At 36.4% G+C, this 25,718-nt stretch overlaps 1 protein-coding gene across 29 annotated transcripts in view; it reads left to right on the forward strand.

Moving 5' to 3' along the window:
* The window catches only part of LOC105319868 (rho guanine nucleotide exchange factor 18), a 77,469-nt gene that overhangs the window by 22,703 nt on the left and 29,048 nt on the right, over positions 1 to 25,718 (forward strand). For 12 of the 29 annotated variants that reach the window (XR_010714779.1, XM_066087956.1, XM_066087962.1 and 9 more), the window contains 15 exons: positions 4,834 to 4,915; positions 5,884 to 5,993; positions 11,926 to 11,958; positions 12,883 to 13,085; positions 14,340 to 14,518; positions 14,783 to 14,883; positions 15,813 to 15,960; positions 17,171 to 17,233; positions 17,779 to 17,812; positions 19,874 to 19,924; positions 20,914 to 21,039; positions 21,761 to 21,881; positions 24,142 to 24,171; positions 24,841 to 24,964; positions 25,289 to 25,365. Coding sequence is in view for 28 of the 29 variants with exons in the window: in XM_066087956.1 (XP_065944028.1) it covers positions 4,834 to 4,915; positions 5,884 to 5,993; positions 11,926 to 11,958; positions 12,883 to 13,085; positions 14,340 to 14,518; positions 14,783 to 14,883; positions 15,813 to 15,960; positions 17,171 to 17,233; positions 17,779 to 17,812; positions 19,874 to 19,924; positions 20,914 to 21,039; positions 21,761 to 21,881; positions 24,142 to 24,171; positions 24,841 to 24,964; positions 25,289 to 25,365 (1,482 nt within the window). In the remaining variant the exon portion in view is untranslated. Of the gene's footprint in view, positions 1 to 4,833; positions 4,916 to 5,883; positions 5,994 to 11,925; positions 11,959 to 12,882; positions 13,086 to 14,339; positions 14,519 to 14,782; positions 14,884 to 15,812; positions 15,961 to 17,170; positions 17,234 to 17,778; positions 17,813 to 18,395; positions 18,414 to 19,873; positions 19,925 to 20,913; positions 21,040 to 21,760; positions 21,882 to 24,141; positions 24,172 to 24,840; positions 24,965 to 25,288; positions 25,366 to 25,718 lie in introns of all 29 variants that reach the window. The other 17 variants (XM_066087959.1, XM_066087976.1, XM_066087957.1 and 14 more) reach the window with 17 other exon arrangements.

Below are 25,718 nucleotides of genomic sequence, written 5' to 3' on the forward strand. Positions count from 1 at the left end.
TTCAATTTAAATCTTATAAAAGAAGGTGCTTACTTTGCTCTCATCTCTTGGATGATTGATGTAGACAATAAGCTGTGACAGACTCTGTTGTACTTCGTCTCCTGACTGAATTCATGTCGATCTGTTGGGTGATGGTGCACACCTTCCCTGTAGGAGAATAGGGTTAGCACACTGAAGCTCTGCCTTTGTGTTCTTCTTGAGTGAGATAGGTATCAGCTATGAGTGGCTGACGATGTGTCATTGTGTACACAGACTTGTGAAGGACAGAGATGATCCATTGCTTTGTAATGAGCTGAGTGGGGGAACATCAGTTCTGCTGCTTCTACGGTGAGAATTATGGTCAGCTTTATGTACTGTGATGTATATAGCCTGAGGAAGGAGGTAAAACACAGTGGTAAGTTCTTGAGTAGAACCTTGCTTCTTGGTTCCTAAACATGTTGCAGCTCAGATGGCAGTCACACAGTGCAAGTATTAGTGCGATTTTTATGTGACTTCTGTGGATTACTGAGTAGTTGAATGATGCTGATCAGTAAGGTGGTCACACTTCACAATTTTATATTCCAATTTCAATTGATTTAGACAAAAGCCTTTATTTTGCATTTCTTCCTTGCAAATTAAAATGTGGGACACCATAGAATTTCTATTTTTTCATAATTATTGACTTGAAGGTTCACATAGTATGATTCTAGACTAGTTGAAAGCAATTCCAATGGAGTAATTTGGTGTGATGAACAGGTGTACCATTAGTGTATTTCTGTGTCCGTCAATGTCTTTTGCTTTGCATGCTGATATCTGAATGGTGACTGGGTACCCTTCATTGAAACCTACTTGTTAGAGGGAAATATTTAACTCAGACAATTATTTTAGCATTATTTGGCAATGTTGAGTATGATTGATGATTGATATAGTTCCGTAACAGTCTTTAGTTGGAGAAACAATCTTGTAATGTATCTTAGATACAGTAAGATGTCATTATGTTGACTAAGTCAGTCTTTTTTATGGGAAAACTATACATAACGCCCCTCAGATTCATCGATTTTCAGTAAGTCACTGGGCCTAGTTAGATAAAACTATAGAAAATCAAATAATCCTACAGGAGATTTGATAAATTGAAGAAAAGGCTAATGTAACTGCTGCCCATGCTTTGTTTACAGAAAGGCTAACGTTACTGCTGCCCATGCTTTGTTTACAGAAAGGCTAATGTTACTGCTGCCCATGCTTTGTTTACAGAAAGGCTAATGTTACTGCTGCCCATGCTTTGTTTACAGAAAGGCTAACGTTACTGCTGCCCATGCTTTGTTTACAGAAAGGCTAACGTTACTGCTGCCCATGCTTTGTTTACAGAAAGGCTAATGTTACTGCTGCCCATGCTTTGTTTACAGAAAGGCTAACGTTACTGCTGCCCATGCTTTGTTTACAGAAAGGCTAACGTTACTGCTGCCCATGCTTTGTTTACAGAAAGGCTAATGTTACTGCTGCCCATGCTTTGTTTACAGAAAGACATGATTACACTTTTACAAAATTTACATAGCTGCAAAATTGAATCATGTGATTGTGGTGTTTTCCATGTGAAACTGTGATTAACTACCTATGTACATGTATAAACTGTGATTAACTACATGTGTACATGTATAAACACCAGTGGCCCTTTTCACAATAAAACCTACGACTAAAGACAATATTTTCCATTTCTTCAAAAAGTATCTACGCTGTAAAATATCACAAAAACTTTTATTTTACTTTTACTTTAGACAATATTGTAAATAATATTTTAGAAATAAATGAATATCTCTATTAAAGGAAAACTTTTGTGCAATTTTTATCTTAGTCGTAAGATTTTTTGTGAAAAGGGCCACTGGTTTGATTTCTGGTTTATTTCTATACCAAGCCTGGTCCGAGGGAAAGAAAAGGACATCAGTTTATCCATATTAGTAATGACAGTAAATCAATTTAAGAACAAGGATGGTAGGTGTATTTCAAGTAATTAAGAAATGTGACCAATAGATTTGTTACTTGTCACATTGACACCACAATCTTATTAGCATTTATATGCCTCCCACACAGAAGAGCTGTTAAGGGACACAACTCTTGTGACAGCTCAGTTTGTAGAAGTTGTTAACTACTTGCCTTGTGCAATTCTCCAGCCACTACCCTGTCACTTACACTCTATGATTCTTTCAATAAAACACAATAAATTGTTTCTCAGTATTGTAAAGACATCTTTGCCCATCCTTCCTGAAGCTAATAAGACAGAGTCTCTATGGGATTTCACAGGGAGATTTCCTAATAATACAGACACCATTTTGGTTACATTGATTTCTAGAGTTTAAAAAAATTTCTAGTGGTTGAAACTTTTGTATTGGTGAACTGATCATGATGATAGAATTTGGGGTTATTTAGCTTGTCTAGTTTTACTCTGCTTCCAGGAGATTAACGACAGACAGAATGTCAAGGTTAAGGTCAAAGTTAAATGTGAGAATTCACAGAAGTACAAGGTCACTGTCCTTGGCCCATCCCTGAATGTGTTTATAATGTACTCTTCGTTCTGCCAACCAGGTTTTTAAAATTAAAAAAAAAATCTGATTTGTTGTTGATTACTCTGTTGCATACTGTGTTTCTTATTCTCTTTCTTTATTAAGGTGGAATAACACACCTGGAAAAAGTCACTCAAATTAACTGTAAATTAATTGAATATGAAAGATATAATGATAAATAAACTATACATATGTCAAATAAGCGAAAAATTTGCAAATTTGGGATAAAAATGAATATCTAATAAAATCAATTCAGTAAGTAACAACAAAAGCCCCTGCTGGATTCGAACTTGGTATGTGCGGATCACAAGTCCGACACTTTATCCACTCGGCTATGAGATAAGTTATAATATGTTGCCTTCGATAAAATCCACTTAATAAAACAAAATGTAGTTATGATCAGAGGTCAGTCATTTTTTGACGATGTGTTGGGAAGATTGGTTGTGGCCATTTTTAGACTGTATTGATCTCCTTTAGCAGAAGAGCTCTGTATAGAGATATAGGAAAATATTCAAATTTAAATGATAAAATCTATGGATTGTTTCTTCACTAAATAATAGTTGATTGCTTAGCAGATCATATCATCAAGTTTAAGGCAGATCTGATGGTATTTTTTTGACCTCCTAGACTCCATAAAGGACAGTGTTTCATTTCACAGAGTTTGTGCAATATCAATATTGGAATATTTGCAGAAGTTAAGTATTGAGGCACTGAGAAGGTGTTGTATTGAGGTACAAGAGAGGGTAACAACCTGTGCAATTTTTTTTTACGCTGCAGTCTGGGCAGATTGACAATCAGTGGTAGTTGAGTGCCAGTGATTGATGGCTGGGGTGATTAGGAGAGAGAGGGGGGAAGAACAGGAAAAAATCTCTCTACTTCCAATTCCCCTAGACCTGTCTGTATAGGAGCCGAAGAGTGGGGGATAGACAGAAAGATGCCAGCTCCAAGAACCCTCCACAAAACTAGAGAGGAAATTAATTGTTTATCCATACATCACTTTTACTGCCTGTGTGCTGTTTGATGTGATGAGGAAGCCCTCTGCCCCCTGTACACTGGCTCAGATCTCCGGGACCCCATGGTGCTCCAAGGAACACACATCACAGACACAGTCAGTGCCAGGCGTGTTATGTGCACTGTATCTCTGTCAGGGTCTTCTTCTTCACCTCTCTCTGATGAAAGTTTATCATCCCGCCATTATGATTGTAGCAGGTGCCTTTCTTTCGCTAGTGCAAGTTCTATCAACAACTTTCCCAAAATGAATAGTTAATTTCTGTTCTTATCTTTGGATCCTTACTTTTTTTTCAAGTCAGATATATATCCAATTTCAATTTGCAAGGCATTTTTTTAAACAAAATTATTTTCTCTGCAGTGCTTGCATTGGACTGAGTTAGTGCTCCCTGTAGCTAGGTTCCACAGTGTTCCCAGGTTCATCAGTTGTTTGAGTTATTTATTACCTGCTGACAACCAATCAGTCGATCCAGTCAGTTGTCAGAGGCCTGCCAACAGATAGGGGGTAGGAATAGACACAGAGAGGCCACTGTATTCCAGGGGTTCAAGGGCATTCTATTGAAGGTCATGGTCATGCTTACATCTTGTTTTACATTTACTAGAACATAACATACTGTGGAATCATTAAATTTCGTGGGGGCCAAGTTTCGTGGATTGCTTAAATTTACAGGATCGTGGGGACGTAATTTCGTGTATTCTTTTAAACCTACAGAGGAAATATGACTTTATTGCCCTAATTTATTAATTCGTGGAGGATGTTAATTTCGTGGATGAGAGGTACCCACGAATTCCACGAAAATTGAGCCACCACGAAATCTAATGATTCCACATGGGTTTTATCTCACAAACTTTTTGTGATAAAAAATACTGATTATGAGTGAGGATGATGATGATGATGATGATAATGATGATGAGAGAGAGAGAGATTGAGATTTGCAATGCAACAGCTGATAAGGCTAAGAAGTCCCAGAGGACCTCAACTTTTGTAGATTACAGTATCCACAAGTACTTTTGGAAGTTTTTATGTGCTGTTTCTTCAATTGATATTCATTGCTTGTCGTTCTTATCAAATGGAAGCAGTGAGGGGACCTTCCAATCATAGCTAGAACTGGGTCAGGTCAGCATCACTTTATAATTGAACCAGTGATTTCCAAGTCTTATTTGGTTGGAGGTCTGATTGCAGTCAAAGATTGCATTTTCTTATATGTATATTGTACACTGAATGTAGAGGTTGTTTTCGTAAAGAACGTCTTTGTGGCTATAGTTAACAGCTGTGGGTTTTTCTTTCCAGGATCTATTAGCCAGGCACAGTAACTCCTGTCCTTCGTTGGAAAACGAAGGTCGATTTTCACCACTGCCGGTCGTTCAACAAAGTATGTATAAAATTTTGATGAGTCAAGTTACTGTTTACAGGAATATTTTCGCCTTGTTTTATATCTGCCTTCCTACTCTTCAAAACGGTTTCACCCCGTTCAATGAATCCCCCCAGACACAGTTAAAAATAAATACTCTTTCTAATTAACTAACACAGTAATTTAAGATTTATTCTGAATTTGCCTGGTCTTAAAATGATTTGCTGACAACATGGGCGAAAGGGGCAAAAATAAGATGAGGGCAAATGTTTTCTATGATCATAGTATTCATAATCTGATTAACAATAATTTATATAACAATAAATACTTTAACCAGTTGAAATACACTTATTTTACGCAAGTACTTAATTCAGCAACTCGACCATTTTGCTTCAAATCGCTAGGAAGAATATAAAATTGTGAACGTCAAATTTTTATCCTAGTTTCATTTTCTTTACAAGTAAGATTTTTAAAAAATCTGCTAGGTGTGCTTTGCACATTTTTAAGCAGATATAATTCCTTGTGTTTAATTAGAAATCTACAGTATACAATGTATGAATATAAACCAAAAATGTCTTGAGAATTGCTATTATGATAACCAAATTTGTACTATAAAACTGACCTTCCCCCCCCAAAAAAAAACCAGCTAAGGAATGGGATTAAAATGAAGGGGAAAAAAGAGTCAAAGAAGATTGTATCATTGGAAATTTGGGTTTTAGAAAGAAAACCAATGCAAGGAAAAAAATTTAGAAGATAAAGTGGGATTTATGGATAATTGATTGGATCTACAAGTTCAACAGGGAGGAAAATTGAAACTCTCTTGATAGATGGTAAAGCTTGGACCTGAGAAGTTATCATCAGAGGGCAGTCACTTTGTAGTTACAGACAGGGGGAAATCAATTTCTGACAAAATAAGAGCCCAACAAAACCTTATCTAACTTCGTGTTATCTTGGGGTTTACTGATGTGTTTTGTTGACTTTTGTTTCAGCTGAGCGACACAACTCCATGCTGAATTTGGCCAAGGATGACGTGGAACCCAATGATTCCCAATACACCTCACAAATCCCCCTGGATTCCAATGACACAGCTAATGTACAGGTAAGTTAATAATGATACACCTCACTTATACCCCTCGATCTTATGCTGAGGTAAACCTCATGTTGATTGCCAATATACCTCACATATCCCCTTGATCTTATGCTGAGGTAAACCTCAAGTTGATCGCCAATACACCAGTCACATATCCCCCTGGATCTTGTGCTAAGATAAACCTCAAGTTGATTGCCAATACACCTCAAATATCCCCTTGATCTTATGCTGAGGTAAACCTCAAGTTGATCGCCAATACACCAGTCACATATCCCCCTGGATCTTGTGCTAAGATAAACCTCAAGTTGATTGCCAATACACCTCACATATCTCCTTGATCTTGTGCTAAGATAAACCTCAAGTTGATTGCCAATACACCTCACATATCCCCCTGGATCTTGTGCTAAGATAAACCTCAAGTTGATTGCCAATACACCTCACATATCCTTCTGGACCTTATGCTAAGGTAAACTTCAAGTTGATTGCCAAAATACATCATGTATTCCTCTTGATCTTATGCTAAAGTAAACTTCAGGTGATTGCCAAAAAACCTCATGTATTCCTTTGGATCTTATGCTTAAGTAAACCTCAAGGTGATTGCCAAAAAACCTCATGTATTCCTTTGGATCTTATGCTTAAGTAAACCTCAAGTTGATTGCCAATACACCTCATGTACTCCTTTGGATCTTATGCTAAGGTAAACCTCAGTTGATTGCTAATACACCTCGTGTATTCCTCTAGATCTTATGCTTAAGTAAACCTCAGGTGATTGTCAATACACCTCTCGTATTCCTCTGGATCTTATGCTTAAGTAAACCTCAAGTTGATTGCCAATACACCTCACGGATCCCCCGGATCTTGCGCTGAGGTAAACCTTAGGTTAATTGCTAATACACCTCAAATATCCCCCTGGGTTCTAATGACACAGCTAATGTTCAGGTAAACTTCAGGTGTACTGTAGTCAGGCCAAAAAAATAAGATTTAGACGTACCAGCTGTCTGTCCATTCTTTTCAAGAATCTGAAATAAAATTAGATAGAATTGATGTAGCAGCTCCTTACTGACGAGGGATACATCATAAAGACATGGATTTGGGAATTGTGATGCTGTTTGCGTAAATCAGGAAATCTTATTGCAATCCGCCTGACACTGTTTATTAGGAGTAAACCTGTCAATCAATAACTTGTTTACCTAGAAGAATTCAGAATGATAGTTGACCATGCAAGGCATCATTCTTGCATTAGACTGAAACAACATATTCTTGACAGCCAATGATTCAATAATGAAGTCCCATGCTGTGTTACTTTTTTTTTTATTACATTCATGTTATCCCTTTCTGCTTGTTTCTTCTGATTCAGAAGATGAATCTGAAAATAGATTCAACAGTATCACGCCACATTCCCATTTTTATGCCCCTGATGGTTGGTGCATATAGCATTATTTTTTACCATTCATCATTATTTCATTCTATTTATTTACTTTTTGAAGGTGTGCTTGTTGATAAATGCAGCTAATGATATCTTACATCTTTTATATTGGTGACTGAAAAAGGTTTCAGTTTCAAATTGATAAACTTATTTTCACCAGAGTTTTGGATATATATGTATTAAATGTTTCCAGGAATGCTTCTAGGTTATAATCTGATATCTGTTCTAAAAAACAAGTTAAATCCTTTCTGAGCCATGAAGATGCATAGTACCCAATATGAGACGGATGGACTGAGACAATGTAGATCAATATAGAGGGTAATCGTGTTCAAAAATCCAGACATGTAAACTTGTAAATCCGAATATGCAATCGTGTTGATGTGTGAGCCTGAGCATGAATATGTGTAATTCTGATCGTGTAACCTATAAAACTCGGGCATAAACACGTGTGAGATTTGACTCAGTTCCTTCGCATGATGCACATTTTGCAACTTTATTGTTTACATTAGTTAATTAAACCTTCAACTTTGCACACTTTCAATCCGTAGTTTCTGCGTTTGTAACTTCAGGCTCGGCAATAGCACATCTGACATGATACAAATTGACAAATGTGAAGTCTACAAGTTTGTCGAATTTTGACATGACCTTATATGGAAACAGTGACGTCACTGATAAAAAAAAAAAAGGCTAGCTGCAGGTAAAGGCATGCCGTAATCGCCGGAATAGGGACGGAATAAATAAATAAAAAAATATTAGGTAAGCCTATAATCATATTATCTCTGGATAACAACATTTCATAGAGTATTATTTTTCGGAAAAGTAAATTATGAGATTGGTGTACATTTTATCAAGAGAATGTATAAAAGATGCGAGTAAAGAATTCGATCGGCTTCAGATATCCTCTTAGAACTGAAAAAATTAAATTTAATGGCTTTGTTTGAATACACGTGTATAAAGATATATACGCATTTTTATTCATAGGCGTCTGAACCGGGAGGGGGGGGGCTAGGGGGGGGGACTTAGCCCCCCACCCCTTTTTTGCCAAGTTAGACCTAACCATTAGGAACATAGCAACAGGGAGGATTCAACCCCCCCCCCCCCCCCTACTTTTTCCTCGCAACAAACAAAATTGTTCCTTAAGAGACCTTAAAGAGAATGAAATATTAAAAGTGATATTGATAATTAGAGTCATAGTAGGTACTGGCCCCCCCACCACCACCACCACAACGGATTAGGAATTTCATGATTTCGGGGGGGGGGGGATTGGGCAGGTAAGATTGGAGTTATTGGTATACCCTCCCCCACGGATTGGAATTTTCATGATTATGGGAATTCTTGTCAATATTTTTCATGATTAGTTTAGCCCCCCCCCTTTCAATTTGCTTCCGACGCCACTGCTATTAGAGTACATGCAACAAATTGTTAAAGTATAGGCATCGGCTGAATTAAGAAAATATCTCCAAATGCATCCTTATCGCTACCACAAAGTTGTGACAAGACCCCCCCCCCCCCCCCCCCCCCCCCCACCGCGAAAAATTACACGGGGTCCGTCAGCTGAGTTGCAAAGTTATCGATAAGAAAAACAAACTATTTAAAGACATTGGTTTTGAGATTGTGATTACCCGGTAATATGAGACATAAAAAGCGACACCCTCTTTAAATTAAATGAATAAAAATTCCAAAGATAGATAAAGTTAACTGTCGTGAAATTAAAATGTGTATAAATTATTTTAAGAAATGTTTCTTTGCATTGTCGGCAATATATAGGAAAAAAAGCCTATCATGCAGGTAAAAATTGACATTTTTAAAAAAATATTTTAAGCAATTATTACGGGATTGAGTATGACTTCCTGAATGTCGGTTCAATACAGACTCACTTTGTGAAGTTGGCTGATAAAAATTTTCTGGAGAGCTAGTATAATACAGCTTTACAGCCACTTGTGAACTAGCTGCAGGTCTGTAGCTCCCTGTCTAAAAATACAGATGGACGATCTTTGAGCTACAGTGCCTCCCATAGTAAAACTTCAATTTACGGCGCACAAAAAATATGCGCTAGTTTTTTTTTTTATTATTATTGAAGATTGTGTTATTATTTATCTTTCACTTACATAACAACAAAAAATATAAATACATGTAAAGTATAACATAAATTTTTCCGCGAAAAATTACCAAATCCTTGCAGGTCGTTTATTCTAACTAATTCAGAAAAATAACAAGAGTAAAAATGGGGTACTCTATATGCAATGTTTTTGCCAAAAAATGACTAAGTGCAACAGCTGATATTTTTATAAATTATCAGAAATCAAAATCCTAGCAATTTGCATACTTCTGATATATATGTATAGATGATCTGCAAAAGAACAACTTCCTATCTTGAAAACTGTTCCAGGAGTTATCGGTACCAGAAGGGTACCTTTTTGACAGCCACTCGCCCGTCTGCAATTGTTATTATTTCAATAATCGGAAACCCGGTTAAAAATTCACTCTCAAAATTCTTAGAATTCAGAAGCAATGGAGTTACATGGGACCTCACGGCGGTCTTCGAACCCCATGCCGCTCAAAATATATTTACCCCCTTAGGAAATTTCTTGATCCGTCTCATTTCTAGAAAAGAGTACGCATTTACTTATATTCCAGTTTAAATAACATGTCAATTTTTTTTAGAGATATAAGATATTAGGCATTTCCTTTTATGATACCATGAGAATTATATTACGGAAATTGGCGCATTCGTCACATCGGCAACGATTTTTTTTCTACATGAACCTCTTCCTGTTTGGTCCAGTTTCAATCATACCTCAATTTTTTTTTCTAAAAATAATACCGGTGTTTTCGATAGAAAAGGTGTCGTTCATTAAAAGCTTATTGCAACAGTTTAGCTGAATATTATGTTTATTTTTCGTTCATTCCGGCCCGGCGGTTACGGCATGCCTTTTCCCGCAGCAAGACAGTTGCCATATAAGGTCTTGTCAAAATTCGACAAACTTGTAGACTTTACATTTGTCAATTTGTATCATGTCAGATGTGCTATTGCCGAGCCTGAAGTTACAAACGCAGAAACTACGGATTGAAAGTGTGCAAAGTTGAAGGTTTAATTAACTAATGTAAACAATAAAGTTGCAAAATGTGCATCATGCGAAGGATCTTACACGTGTTTATGCCCGAGTTTTATAGGTTACACGATCAGAATTACACATATTCATGCTCAGGCTCACACATCAACACGATTGCATATTCGGATTTACAAGTTTACATGTCTGGATTTTTGAACACGATTACCCTCCATAGATCAAGTGCTTTTTCTATGAGTGTAACACACAACATCAGGTGACCATAGCGAGGCTTGAACTAGCAACCTTTGGGTTACTGGCCTAACACCTGTGACCACTGAACCATATGCTTCACGATTTGAATTTTTGGTGTCTCATGTAAAATTGTGGATGGTTGTGTGTCACATTAAGACAGACACACACTCTGTCACCATTAGAAGTGACCTGTAGAAATCCTTTTGAGCTACATTGGGCACAGTGTGTCTTTAACCATTTGATGGCCTATCATGCAACATTGAGACATAGTTATCTCTTGTAGATGTGCTGTTCTGCTACATTTCAAAACACATCTGTTAGATGTGCTAATTGATTTTGCTGTATTACTAGACACACAGTCTCACTCTGGCTGATGCATGTGCTATTGTGCTACATTATAGCACACACAGATTGTTTCTGACATTAGATGAGCTATGGTTGTGCTACATTAGTCTCTCTCTCTATGACCAAGATGTGCTATTGTGCTACATTATAAGACATGTTCTGTACCTGGCTGTTAGATGTGCTATAATTGTGCTACATTATAAGACATGTTCTGTACCTGTCCATTAGATGTGGTATAATTGTGCTACATTATAAAACATGTTCTGTACCTGTCCCTTAGATGTGCTATAATTGTGCTACATTATAAGACATGTTCTGTACCTGTCCATTAGATGTGCTATTGTGCTACATTATAAGACATGTTCTGTACCTGTCCCTTAGATGTGCTATAATTGTGCTACATCATAAGACATGTTCTGTACCTGTCCCTTAGATGTGCTATAATTGTGCTACATCATAAGACATGTTCTGTACCTGTCCCTTAGATGTGCTATAATTGTGCTACATTATAAGACATGTTCTGTACCTGGCCGTTAGATGTGCTATAATTGTGCTACATTATAAGACATGTTCTGTATCTGGCCGTTAGATGTGCTATAATTGTGCTACATTATAAGAGGCGGTCTGTCTGGTCGTTAGATGCCAGTATTGATTGCTCCTTTGATATCTATGTCTGCCGATGTAACAGTGGTGTTATTTGGTGGTAACTTCCTGCATTGTGACCTATATCTCAGGTAAGTCTCAGCTCTTTTCTTTATGTCCCACCCCTACCCCTACCCAATGACCCCACCCATCTATGTGCCCCAGATGTAGTGTTCTATTCATATATCAATTCAGTTTCATGTGACGTTTTCTTCTTCTTCAGCAACATACAAATAATGTGCAGTGTGATGTAAAGGTATTTAAAACTCCTACATCATGTACACGAGATGTTTCTTGAATCTTCACGTTTTCAATTAACAGCAAAGCACTATTATGCAGAGAACTTGCAATAGTTAATCAGTGCACAAATATATAACTCTTTGTAATCCTTGATATGCTTAAAAGTATATTAATTTTTTTTTTAAACAAGACTTTATAAAGTATATAGTAGTAGATATGTTAGTTTTGACTGTAACAGTAGTGCTGGGATGTGGCTGTATCATTGCATTGATGGTCGGAGTGTCACATCTGGTGACTACACACATTTATTGCTGTGATCTCACGGGCGTCAAACATTTACTGGGGATCGTATTTCTGTGTTTCGATATCTGTTTGTTACTAGTCATTGTAAGCTTCTCCTCTAATCATTAAACTTCATTACATGCAGCCATAGGAGAGTGCTGTCAAAGTATTTTACCCCAACTCTAAGGAGAGGGTAAAATGAGTAAACATAGAAGATCTGTTGTGTACACTTAAGGTTGTAAGGGATAATTTTGTGTTGTTTATCTTCAAAGTAGCAGCCTCATTCACTGTCCTTGAGACTCAACCACCAAGGTTTGTTTTGAGTCAAATGTGAGTTTATTTGTCTTGTAGTGTAATGATTTACAGACGGTGATCCAAACTAGTGAATAGGGTGAAGAACTTTATATAAAGAAGAATAAAGTGTGCTTATTGTTAGATAATGCAAAAAAGAGTGTGGATGTTGACCTCCACATTTGTTAAAAAAGTCTGTTTAATTCTTTGTGAGAGCTAGAGGGTGGAAAAATTGTGTTTGTTTTAGATTTATATGTTGTTGAAAGGTTTATATGATGATTAGAAGTCAGTGATATCCCTTGTTGTGTTGTAGATTTGTGTTCATGGTTTACACAACAATTAAAAGTTGGTTACATCTTCGTTGTAGATTTATGTGAACGGTCGGACGGTTGATCGGACAGACGGTCAGGACGACCATCTAGACTCCAGCCTCAACAACTTCCTGAAGGACTACTATGGAGGCAACACCCCTGGGGTGAGGCGGAGAAGCTGGGGGCCCAATCTGATGACCCAGAATGCAATAGGTCACAGAATCGGCAAAAATATAAACCCTGTATTATCTGGTAAAAGGTAAGTTGTGTGAATGACAATAGATCATACACAGAACAAGTTGGGATGTTTCGTAAGTTGTGTATGGATGCATTTCCTGCAGCTAAGCCCACACAAATGGAAATCTATTATACAATTTGTTGTTATTGGTTGGAGTCTCCATAAAAATCTGCTCACAATGATAATGTACATGTTAGTTGGAGTCTTCGTAAAAATTTGATTGATTTTATATAATTATGAAACAGATACGGTCTTCTTTGCTTTTGGAATTTTATAATACATTATCTTCCATATGACCAGGCATTATGACATCAATTATTCACTTTTCAGTAGCAAGCAATTATTTAATTTTTTCCTGTCATTTTCTCTTCTTACTGATGTATGTCAAACTTTGACTAGGTAATCACCTATACTTGGTGTAATTTGATCACACTGAAGATGGCAGGGTTTGTAGAAGAGTTCTAGACCAGAGGTGTGAATCAATCAATAGACAAAGATCAATTATTCAGGTCACCTTTATCCATTCCTATCTACTGCCTTATTGGGCAATGAGGGAAACAAATTGCTCCATCTCGGACATTTATCCGAGTGCAGTATGGGCTATACTTAACCTGTCTGATTGAATTGTTAAGTCAGGACAATCATTCATTGGATTCAAATTGGTCAGTTACTTAGGACAGTTACTGATGCATTCTTTCATCTATATCAAACCATTCTATTCTGGTACAAGTATCATATTATTTTGATAGTGATACTTTTCTTGGTTCATACATGTATATATTTTTGAGATTTGAATCAAATCTAGGACAATACATAATTACATCTAATTGGTGAGTGAGAAATTCACATTTCCTCAGTTAGTGAGATAATCTCAGCATATCACTGAGTGAGATAATCTCAGCATATCACTGAGTGAGATATTATCAGCATCTCAATGAGTGAGATAATCTCAGCATATCACTGAGTGAGATAATCTCAGCATATCACTGAGTGAGATATTATCAGCATCTCAATGAGTGAGATAATCTCAGCATCTCACTTATTGATATATTATCAGCTTTCTGAGAGTTGGATAATCTAGTAGGCCTATCTCACTTAGATATATTTGCAGCATCTCATTTAGTAAGCTATTCTCATTGTCTCAAAGCATTCTTAACATCTCCGTGAAAGAGATATTTTTAAATGATGCATATATACGGTAAATAAAACCATAAGCTCATTCCAGTTTTAAATCTATCATCTTTTATGAATTAGTTTATGGATACTTATTTGCAGCTGTAGCTTGAACAGTTTGGATGGTAATGACTCGGACAATGAGATGTCCAATGATGACGCAGAGGCTGAGCAAACCCCGGCTTCCCCCACGGACGGGTCACATGATCAAGTGGTCCCCCCTGTAGCCATGGAGGGAATCGTGGTGACCCCACCCACCTCCTCCCACACACAAAAATATAGTAAGACTGGCTATATATAGTAACTGTGATGAATTTTTGGTAATCTTGGGTTACAAAAAATTAAATGTGAAAATTATTAATAAGTTGATGTCACATTTTTATGATTTAAAGAGATGCTTTGAATTCTTAGCTTTTAACAGAAATCACATGTTCTGTAAACGTTTTTCAATTAATGTTAAACATTAGTCTTATGAGAAGATGAAATTCCACTGAATTAGCAATATGTAAGATGTTGATGATAAGCGTGATTTGTTACTTTTACAGATCAGAAAGTTGATGAGGCCCACATAGCTAACCAGGGTCAAACTTTGACCAAAACACTTCATAGCAACAATAAAGAACTCATTACCCCCAGACAACCCATGGTGAGTCTGGCTAGCCATCAGAAGTATACTCTAGAAGTATACACAGGCCAGATATTATGCTTTGTAGAATAATTTTCTTTGAGTAAAAAAAGATACATTAACTGAAAACCAACTTTTATTCTAGTGTGAGAATTTTTTGCTAGGTTCGCTAGAGCTTCGTTGTCGCGATTATTTCTAGCTACAAACAAATCCTCGTTATATGATTATAAACAACACAGGTGTGGTCATGATATTAAAATGAGTGGCTGGGAACCAGTTCATCTCAAGTAAATCGCGAAATAAATTTGACGAAAATAAAATGTAGTTTGCAGTATATTGAAATTTTTTTTAAAATACAAAATGTATTAATATAATATATACTGTAAAACTCAGTTATAGCTGTCTTAGGGACCAATGAATTTACTTTGTTATATCCATAATTCGTTGTATTGGTTTAACAAATTCGTAATAATAACTATAATTCACTATATACATTTTTCTTTCACCGGACTATAATTTTTGCAAATTGAGGCTTAGAATAAAAATACATTTCTTTGATACCTTTAATAATAGGATTGTGAGTTGAAAAATTTATAAGAAAACAAATTCATTCAAAATATTATGTAAAATGGTAGTGCATATTTTTGTTATAAATTTGTTACAAAAGTGTTAAATTTCGTTATTATTCATCTCTACAGGATGCAAAATCATTTTGCTGTATCCGTAAATTTGTTGTATCGTAATTTGTTATAAATTCATAAGATTTGCAAAGATTTGTTAAGAATTTTACCGGGGACTCAAACAACTTCACTATATCTGAGAATTTGCTATATCTATGTTTGCACAGAACGAGTTTTACTGTAGAGTATTTTATATTTGATACTAAACGTACCAATATCTTTAATCCATGTGTTTGGATGATACAGATTATTATTGGTATTGAATTTCAGAAATCCCTGTCCCAGGACGGAGAGACGACGATGTCGGGTCAGAGCGGTGACTCGACTGATGATGACCTGACCTCTAACCTTAATGTTCCACATTCCACGATGACTAAGTCTCTGTCAACACCCTCCATCCCTGCAGCAGTTTCACCCAGTAAGTCTGTGTGTACAATAAATCTATTGAATCCCCTTGGCAGTTTCACCCAGTAAGTCTGGTGTACAATAAATCTATTGAATCTCTAGGCAGTTTCACCCAGTAAGTCTGTGTGTACAATAAATCTATTGAATCCCCTTGGCAGTTTCACCCAGTAAGTCTGTGTGTAGAATAAATCTATTGAATCTCCACAACAGTTTCACCCAGTAGGTCTGGTGAACAATAAATCTATTGAATCCCTTTGGCAGTTTCACCCAGTAAGTCTGTGTGTACAATAAATCTATTGAATCCCCTTGGCAGTTTCACCCAGCAAGTCTGTATACATATAGTATCAATATATACAGGGTAATATTTGCCCTCTTTTTTTTGCTCCTTTCGCCTCATTCTCACTAGGCAAATTTAGAACTTCGGGAATTAGTCTCAAAAATTATCTTTCTTAAAACTCAGCTGCGTCTGGTGAATTCAAGACGGGGCGATACTGTTTGCAAGGGAAGAAAGGCAAAAATTACATGGGGCGAAAATAATCCTGTGTACAGTATTGACAAATAAAACCTTCCGCAGTTTCATCCAGTAAAGCATCAGTGTATTGACACATAAACCAAATCTATATAGTCTTTGTAGCAATTTCCATACGAAGGTTTCTGACCACCCCTTAACCCCAATTGGGGACCAATGTCAGTAGATTTTTAGGATACCATCTTTCTCCCCTAACTTCACTGTATTGTGAGAAACCAATGTTTAAAGGTTTAATTGGCACCCCTTATCCAAGCTCCGCATTCTTAAAGGATGATTTATTATAAAAGATTGTCTTGAAGAAATGACGTCCTCATAAACTTGATTCTTTCAGACATTTCAGAAAAATGTGCTGCGTTTATAAATAATTACAGAATTGACAGTAACAAATGTGTTCAATCACATTCATGCTATATTTCTGTCTCTCTTTGAAACTTCCAGGGCATCTAAAAGTCACCATTGATTTCTTCCCCTTTCTGTATGCTAATATTCAGGCACAGAAAAATGTATAATCTGACTTTGACAGAAGTTGGTAACTGTCTATCAAATGAAAGACTGAATTATTGCCTCGTCATCTAGGTTATTTAAGTTAATGTCTGTGAATGACAAATTTCAAAAAATTAATCCCAGAACAGACAAACAAATTAGCTGATTCTTGGACTAAAGCAGTGCGCTTTCTGATATTCCATGCAATCAGATTGGTGGAGTAGGGTTCTTGATGCAGGGAGGCATATCTTTGACTTTGAAGACCCAGAACCAAGTATGACCAGCAGAGTTTCTTTCTGTTTCTTTGTTTTATATTTTATTTCAATCATTGTTTCCCCCTGGGGCAGGCTCTCATTAAAGATAGGACTATTTGGTTGTTATGGTTCTCTGCATTTTGACGTCACATCACTGTTTCAGTTCAGGCTTCAAATTCTGGGGTTTTTTTTTTTCTAGATGATGTAAATTTTTCTTTTTATCAGTTGTCTTTCATTCTTGTATTTTTTCTTTATTACACATTTCCTTTCTCTCTCTCCCTTCACTCCTCCCCTCCCCCTCCCATCACCTTTTTAACATCAGCAAGGTATGGGGATACTCATGCATGCATGGTTCTGAGGTTAAAAATCATACTTTCACTTCTTGAGTACACCTATCATAGAAAATATTTTTAAGGTGTAAAGATTTTTCAAAATGCAGAACTGGAAAAAATATGTTGGGATTCAGTTGTAGAATGTAATTGTTATATGTCGTTGAAAATCTTTTTTCAGCTCCTTGACTAAAGTATTGTAAAACTATCAAAATGTTTGAAATTCCTTTTTTCAGCTGAGAAAAAGTCATTTCAGAAGGAATCTAAGCAGTAAGTATAATTTTTTTCTCCATAATTAGACTTTCTCATTTCTTTTATATCATGTTGATGTTTAATTTATACTCAGGAGTGCATTTTCTGCCTTCCTGATTTATGTAATGAATTTATCAGTGGTTTAAATTCTTCAGTACTTAAATGAATTTATCATTTGTTTAAATTCTTCAGTACTTATCTGACTGATAAAAATATTATTTTTTGACCAAGATGTTAACTAGGTTCAGAATATACCTTGTATGAATTCACTAACAACGTTACTTAGTTCTTTATTACCTTGATTTAGTTTAGTTTTTACTTCGTTTAATTAATAAACAAGAAGATACAACAACTTAAATCAACATAACCAATTTATTTGTTATAGTAGTATTAGTATTAGAACTAACATCTCTTGAGTTTCTTTGTTAAATTTGTTACATTTTTCTCAGTATAAATTGTTTCTTAGTTAAATTCTAATTAAATATCTGGGGATAAGTCCTCGGGTAAAGCCTCGTGGAATTTCCCATGTTTCCTGGCTCTATACAGGGAGAGTTGTAATCATTTGATTCTAAATTGATTCCTGTTTTTCCTTGCTGTCCAGACGGACTAAACTTTTCCGGTATGTGTAGCTACGAGTTTGTGAGGCGTGTAATGATGGGCTGTCAATGAATGCATCGTACTGTTGTAGGGTTACACACCTCTTGCTGTAGAACCTCTCGCTTGATTTTAAAAAAGGGGGAGGGGGGATATGTCTGTAAAAATCTGAATTTTCAAGGATCCAATCTGAAGTAAATGTACTGCTCTATTGGACAATTTCATATAAAGTGTGTGGAAATGTGACATGTTAGTGTAACTGTTTGATGAATGTCATTTCCAGAATTATCTACTGTCGATCAAAACTTTGACAAGCTACCGGGATATCAATAAGTGATGCAAAAAGCATGCAGTAATATGAATAAGCTAATACATGTATAATACATGTAGTAAGAATGTTAAGAGATGTCATATTTTTTCCCTGAAGTAACAGGTGTGGTACCTGATATTCTCGCATTATCACCGGTGTGAGATCGGTTTGTCCGGTGTGAGACAGCAGTGTGAGATTTTTCTGTCTTACACTGTGTATTACTACGCTGTTTTAAAACGTAAACAAACGTTGTCTGCTGTAGGGAAATGCAAAATAATGCATTGAGATTATCCATTAAGTAATTGTGTTGCATAATTAACTACAATTTTTCATATTTTAATTGAAAAAACTGTCGTATGCTTTCATTTAACTTGTACTATTTGAAGCACGCGGAGGGATAAACCGAAAGTTATCTTTTGAACGTCATAACAGAAAGTTGTCAAACATCATTTTTTAAGCTAATATAATGCAAGAAAAATAATCATTCATTATATACTCGTGTGGGATAGTGAAATTCCACCGAGGGGCCAAGATTCACGGTCTAGGACTCGGCAAAGCCTCGTCCTAGACAGTGAATCTTGTCCCCTCGGTGGAATTTCACTATCCCACACTCGTAATAATGAATGATTCTATTAGTCTCAGTGCAGGGGGATGTTGGAGGGGGGGGGGGGGGGGGTAATTATATCAGTTATAGAGAGGTCTACAGTCCCTGTAACCCGCATGTAGCTGACCGCTGACCTTCTAGAGAGTTGTCATAGCAACCGTTTTTGTTTTGGAGTGAAGTTGAATAGATATTAAATGTTTTCAATATTTTTATGTTATTGTAGTTTAAACTCTAGCCAGCTTTGTTTTATTGCATGTGAATGAATTTTCAGTTATAGTTTGAATGTATAGGATAGATTAATAATGAAAGTGAATTCACGAAATACAAGTGTAATTATCTTATAGTCAACTTTTTAGGTTGTCTTAATATTTGTTTTAAACCGATTAAAGCACTTTCAACATGATTACCCTTTGCACAAATTTAATTTTTAATGTTGAATATTTTTTTTATTAAATTTAAACCACAATTTTCACCTCTCGTTGATTCTGGACCTTTTACACTAGAGCAGCAGGCTTGAGCACAGTAGATGGAAGTTTTCTGACAGTGGTGCTATGTGGTGTTTTTATTTCAGATCTAATACCCCCTCATATCTAATCATTCAAAAACTGATAGAGGAACACGAGTGAGTGACTGCCATTGTTTGCCTGCCCACTTTGTCTTGTGATCTTGTTTGATGCAGTTCTCTAGTGCTCTGAAAGAACAACCTATTTACATGTACCTAAGTCATTGGCCTCCTCTGATTGGTCAATAACAGCATCATAATGCATATGCATGAACCAGGGGAATGAATATTTGATACAATACTCTAAAGAATCTTGAAATTTTCTTCATCTTCTCAGTTAAACTCAATACCGGTAGTTACCAAGTCTTTCTAAAAAAAAAAATTGTGCTCAGAACCAAAAACTGTCTTAAAACAGTTCATTTCTGAACATTTTCTTGTTTTTCCAAACTTTCAGAGCACTAAAATATGTTGTGCAGTGCACAGAAATCTGACCAATGAGATAGCCAGTAACAAAACTGACAAGCATGTTTGACCAATCGCTATACTTTATACTTCTTGCATGTGCACGCTGAGCACTTTTGCCTTGAACTGCTTCCTTTGCTCCTAATGTTGATGTGATGCATTGTCAATTACAGACGGTTGTCAGTTTCATTGCATATTTGGATGCACTATTTGAGGTAACCTTTGGTTGCTACACTTTTGTGCTAGATAGATGGATAACTCCACAGTTTACAAAAATAGAGAAGCCAGTCTCTTTTAAATTTTCATTATGATGTTTAAAAAAAGATAAAAATAAATTCTAAAGAGTAAAAAGCAAGAAAGCAATATTTGATAAGACTTGAGAGTAAAATAAAAAAAAAAAAAATTGTTTTTAACATCAGAGACTGCTTGAAGTGAAATTGGACAAGGGTTGTGTGATTTCATGAAATTTTGTTTTATGTAAATTTTTCTCTAAATTATTTCATTTTAATTTCCATATTATGAATATGTTATATATAATTAAATATCAAATTTTGAAATATGATGAAATCTGAAACTCTAACCAGATGAATATCGATCCTGCATTATCCAGCTTATGGCTAGATAGAACAAGCTTTATGCCTTTGTAGTGCACAATTCCGACGGCAAGAGGAGGTCCAGGAAGACGATGACGAGAAAACAAACCGATTACTGGGACGTACCGGCACTAAATCCCGCCGCAAGTCTGAATTGTCACTGCTAGACTTCCTCTCTGAGTAAGTGTCCTACGGCCACCAGTTAGGGGAACCAGCTCACCAAGGGAGAGCACTCTGTCCCTTCCATCATCTAGCATAAGACAGTTAAGCTGATTGGTTGGATTTTGTTGAGGTTCTGAAAGAGGACCTGTTTGATTTGTTTATTATGATTCTAGGGAAGATGGGGGAAAACGGGTAAAACGCTGAGCTTAAACACCCAATAACTAGCACTGCTTCTGCTTAGTCAACATATTACGCTTAGTGAATTTATTATTCACGTTAACCCTAACAATACAATACAACAGTGGCTATTAGTGCAGGTTTTGGCCAGTACATATGTACTAGTAGGTCTGTAGAAGATGTGGAGACTTCCTTGATATATCACAGATCACAAACCCCACACTACAGAATATAATAAACATAGTCTAATAGACGTTAGTTTGTTAATCAGTGCAAACAACCAGAGGACATTGGAACATTGCTACTGCCAAGATGTCTCCCGATATTGGGTGCTTTGTTCTGTCTGTCTGTCTTCTCTAACTAGATGTTGTAATCAGACAATTAACATGTGGATTTTTAATTCTAACGTTGTGTGTATAGTCTCCATTCTTGAAGTTTTTAACAAATTACTTTGACTTTGGTGTGATTTGACCTTTATCAATAATAGCCGTCCATTGGTCCTTGTAATGAGTGTGGGGTTGTGTTGTGGGGTTTTATTAACATGATTGCTGTGCTGTTCTAGATCTGCCAACTACTCAACAGAGGAACAGGCAAAGATCGCAAAGAAAGAGAAAGAAGAGAAGGACAAGAAACGTAAAAGCAGTGTCTTCTCTCGGCTGGGCAGCAGTTACAGAACAAAGAAGGTTAGTACCCTGTAGTACCCCTTAGTCGTGGGTATGGACCTACTTAGTTTAGGGGGAGAGCTCTTGGGGTAGATTTGCAGGGGTCAGGGGTTCGACTCTCTCTCTTGCCACTCTCTTTCCCCTTTTTCAACACAATGCAGGGCTTTGCTATTCAACCTTAATTTCCATCTGAGATTTGAAAATGTTAAATGGGGAAGGAGGGGTTAAAACTAAATTTTAAAAAACCCGTTTATCAGTGTATAGGATGGCAGGTGTCCTTATCCCCTAATGTTTCACATTGGCAGATGGGATAATAATGGTCTACTGGAAGTCTTTGTTGATTTGTTCAGTAAACTGGAGTTTATTGGAAGGTGTGATCGTTGGTAGTGTGTTAGTGTCCTATAACTCCTGGAATCATAAGGTGTTGGAGGGGATAGAAGATCTCAAAGAGATAAAGAGCAGTTGTCGCCCCTGAATAACACCACAGGAGTTACTGTAACACAATCTGTGATTGGCTCAGAGTGATTGAACCGATAGCCTTAACACATTTTGCATACAATAGTGTGACTGAAATTACAAAAAAAATCTCTTAATTGATAAATTGCAAGAGAGATATCTTTAAAAAAAAAAAGAACAAAGAATGAAGTATTTTTTGTTTGTTTAAGAAATTAAAACAATCCTCAATTTTCAAGAGACGGTATCTGCAAAGTTCCTGCAAGTACATGTATTCTGGTATATTGTTATCCTTTTGTGTTCAAACTGTATGCATTTACTTAGTGACATTTATTATTGATATGCATTTGCTTATTTACATGTTGATGTAAATGTACCAGAAGTAGTTCGATCGCTTCACTCCCTTTTCTTTCCCCCGTCTTGCCGTGGTCCCTGCCTTGCTGTGGTCCCTGCCTCGCTGTAGTCCCCACCTCGCCGTAGTCCCCATGGTCCCCGCCATGCCGCGGTCCACAAAGCTCAATGCCGATGAAGTCCCAGTATAGTCTAATTGTTAATCTCATGATTAAACATATGCCATTATTAGAGAAGAATTGTGTAACCATTAATAAGCTAGCATGTAGACTTTGAATTCAGTGTATGATTACTCAATTAAGATAAATGATTGTTAAATCAATTGTGATCAAGACTTTGGTGCTTTAATCCATCTCCTTGAATGGAGCTTTCACAGTTATAAATCAATTATGCCCTGTCTTTAGACACTTTATGCCTGGGCAGGTGGTTTATGTAAGATCTGCATTGAGGGGGGATAATAAGGGTTGAGAATTCATTGCCTGTGGTCCTCAGCCAATCAATGTGATAGTTTAGACCAGTCAGTGACCACGACCTAGATCTTGCACCGTCAGCCCTGACTGGGAATAGCCTGCGATGGGTCGTCGTCATCAGAGCCAGTAACTGACAGGTTTATTTCCAGTCATTATTGTTCGATAGATCCAGAATTACATTAGATTATTTCTGTGCTGATGACAAGAAGGAGACACAGGTTCTAGTTTTCTGTCTGTAATGATTCCAGAATCAGGTCATTGAAGACAAGTTCAGGGTGTTAGAACCCAATAAGGATACCTTTCTCCGATGTCCGTTTAAGTCGGACAGACCAGAGACACCTAGTTAACTTTCATCTGACACATTCTGTGGTTCCAAAACAAAGGTCGTGTTACAAGGTCAAGCACCACAGGACAACCGCAGGAATTCCATGGTTGTCTAGAAATGTCCTGCTGTTGTTAGCCAAGGAATACCAGTAGTGGCCAGGTTCTGTTCAATGCTGTGTGGATTGATTATCTGATGGAGAGACAGTTGATTTGATTTTCAGTTGTCATTGGATATTGACATCTGTGATGTGTTGTTTTGAGGTGGGAGAGATTTTATCATGATGTTGTTCTTTGTGACAGTACAAGATACAGATAAAGCAACAATATATATTGTAAGTATCCTTATGGAAGTCCTCAGAGCAGTCGCACAATTTGAGGTTCCAGTGTCTGACAGGTTCTTGAGTGTTTTTTTGTTTTTGTACATCATGCACTTGGAGAGAATCAATCTCTTTTTTCAATCTATATTTATATCAATGACTTCTCTGTTACTTTACATATGTTTGCCAAAAAAGAATTCTGTTTCTAAATGAAGAGACAAAAAAACATTTTTGTTATGTTATGATGTGTTCAGTTAAATATAGTTTACTATGTCGTGTTGAATGTATTTTTTTGGGGGGGGGGGATCCTCTAAAGTCTAACAGAATCTTTTGAAATGATGAGATTTAATGGATGATACTTTACAGAATCACATGGATCAACTTCTGCTGTGGGTTGTAAGTAGCTGACCGAACAATGGCCTTGTTATAGTTTTAACAGATCACATATCCCCCCGCGATAACAGATATATAGTTATAACAGATCACTTGTCCCCTCGCAATAAACAGAGAAAGTGTACATGTGTATATAGTTATAACAGATCACATGTCCCCCGCAATAAACAGAGGAAGTGTACATGTTTATCCAGATTACTGATGGTCGAAGGATTTCAGTATCTACAACCTGTACCCAAGATTTTACTAACACTTATTATGTTATATTAATCAGAGAGAAGCAATCAATGAATGCCTGTCACGTTATTTAACAGTTATTATAGCCAGAAACTCTAGAAATTATTAAGAGGAATATTTATTATGCAGGGTAAATTAAGATTTCTTTTGAAAACTTGCCAGTAATAACTGTTATATGGCTTACAGGAGTATTTGTTTGGATTAAAGTTGAAATTCTTTCTAAAAGAATCTTAATTTGGTCAAAAATTTATATGTTTAATTGCACCATTAATGGACTCCTTCTGTTTTTGAGAATCCAGTGGGTTGGTGGGGATTCTGTCTGTGTTTTCTATGGCTCTGTCAAACAATGTAGCCACTTTTCCACTCGTTGAGATGCTGAATGATGTGATCGTCCCAGTGTGAGTTATAAATAATGACCCTGCCTTGATTTTTCAGCACAAGGAAAAGGAAAACAAAGGTCGTCATGGACACCACTTTGTGGCGGTCAGTGTCAGTAATTCCACTTCCTGTGATGTCTGCTCCAAGTCCATGGCCAACAAGTCGGCCCTCAGATGTGAAAGTAAGACCCTCCTTGATTTCTCTCTCTCCTCTAACATGTTGAAAATTCATATTCAGCAGAAGCTGATGAATATGCACGAATATGAAGAATATTGAAATTAACATTTACTGTCAGAGTATATAGAATCATATATCAGTTTGTGTAATAGTAGCTACATTTGTATAGACACTCTTTTCATCATGAAAAGGTGTTTGCAGGAGTAATTATGTTTTATTTATTAATTAATTTATTTATTATGAACAATAATGCTTTATGAAATATCAATGTACTAGCACCAATATTTTTATGTGAACAATATTCTGTCACGTCCTATTCTGGTTGTAGATTGTTCGATCAACGTGCATGAGAATTCTTGTAAAGAGCAGAGCCCTATCTGTGACAAACATCGACAGAACATCAGGGTAAGAACCAGGCTTATTGTTTGTTACATGTTTGTTGCTAGTTAGTTAGTTAGTTAGTTAGTTAGTTAGTTAGTTAGTTAGTTAGTTGTCCCAGCTATCGGTGAGAAAGGGGATCAGGGCAGTGTTGTATCTATGTGTGATAGAATCCATTCCATTACATACTTATTTTGTTTAATCAGTCAGCATCGGATAGCAGTCTAGTAATCCTCTATAATGTTCATGTTAAAAAAACAGTAGGTTAAAAAAAAACCTAAAAATTGTCTTAATTATCTTTTTATTCATATTACTTATTAATATCAAAGGGCAGTAATTCTGTCAGCCTTGTGATATGGAGGTTAAATCAGTGCCATCCA

This window comes from Magallana gigas, chromosome 6 (genome assembly GCF_963853765.1).
Source record: "Magallana gigas chromosome 6, xbMagGiga1.1, whole genome shotgun sequence".
Lineage (NCBI taxonomy): Eukaryota > Metazoa > Mollusca > Bivalvia > Ostreida > Ostreidae > Magallana > Magallana gigas.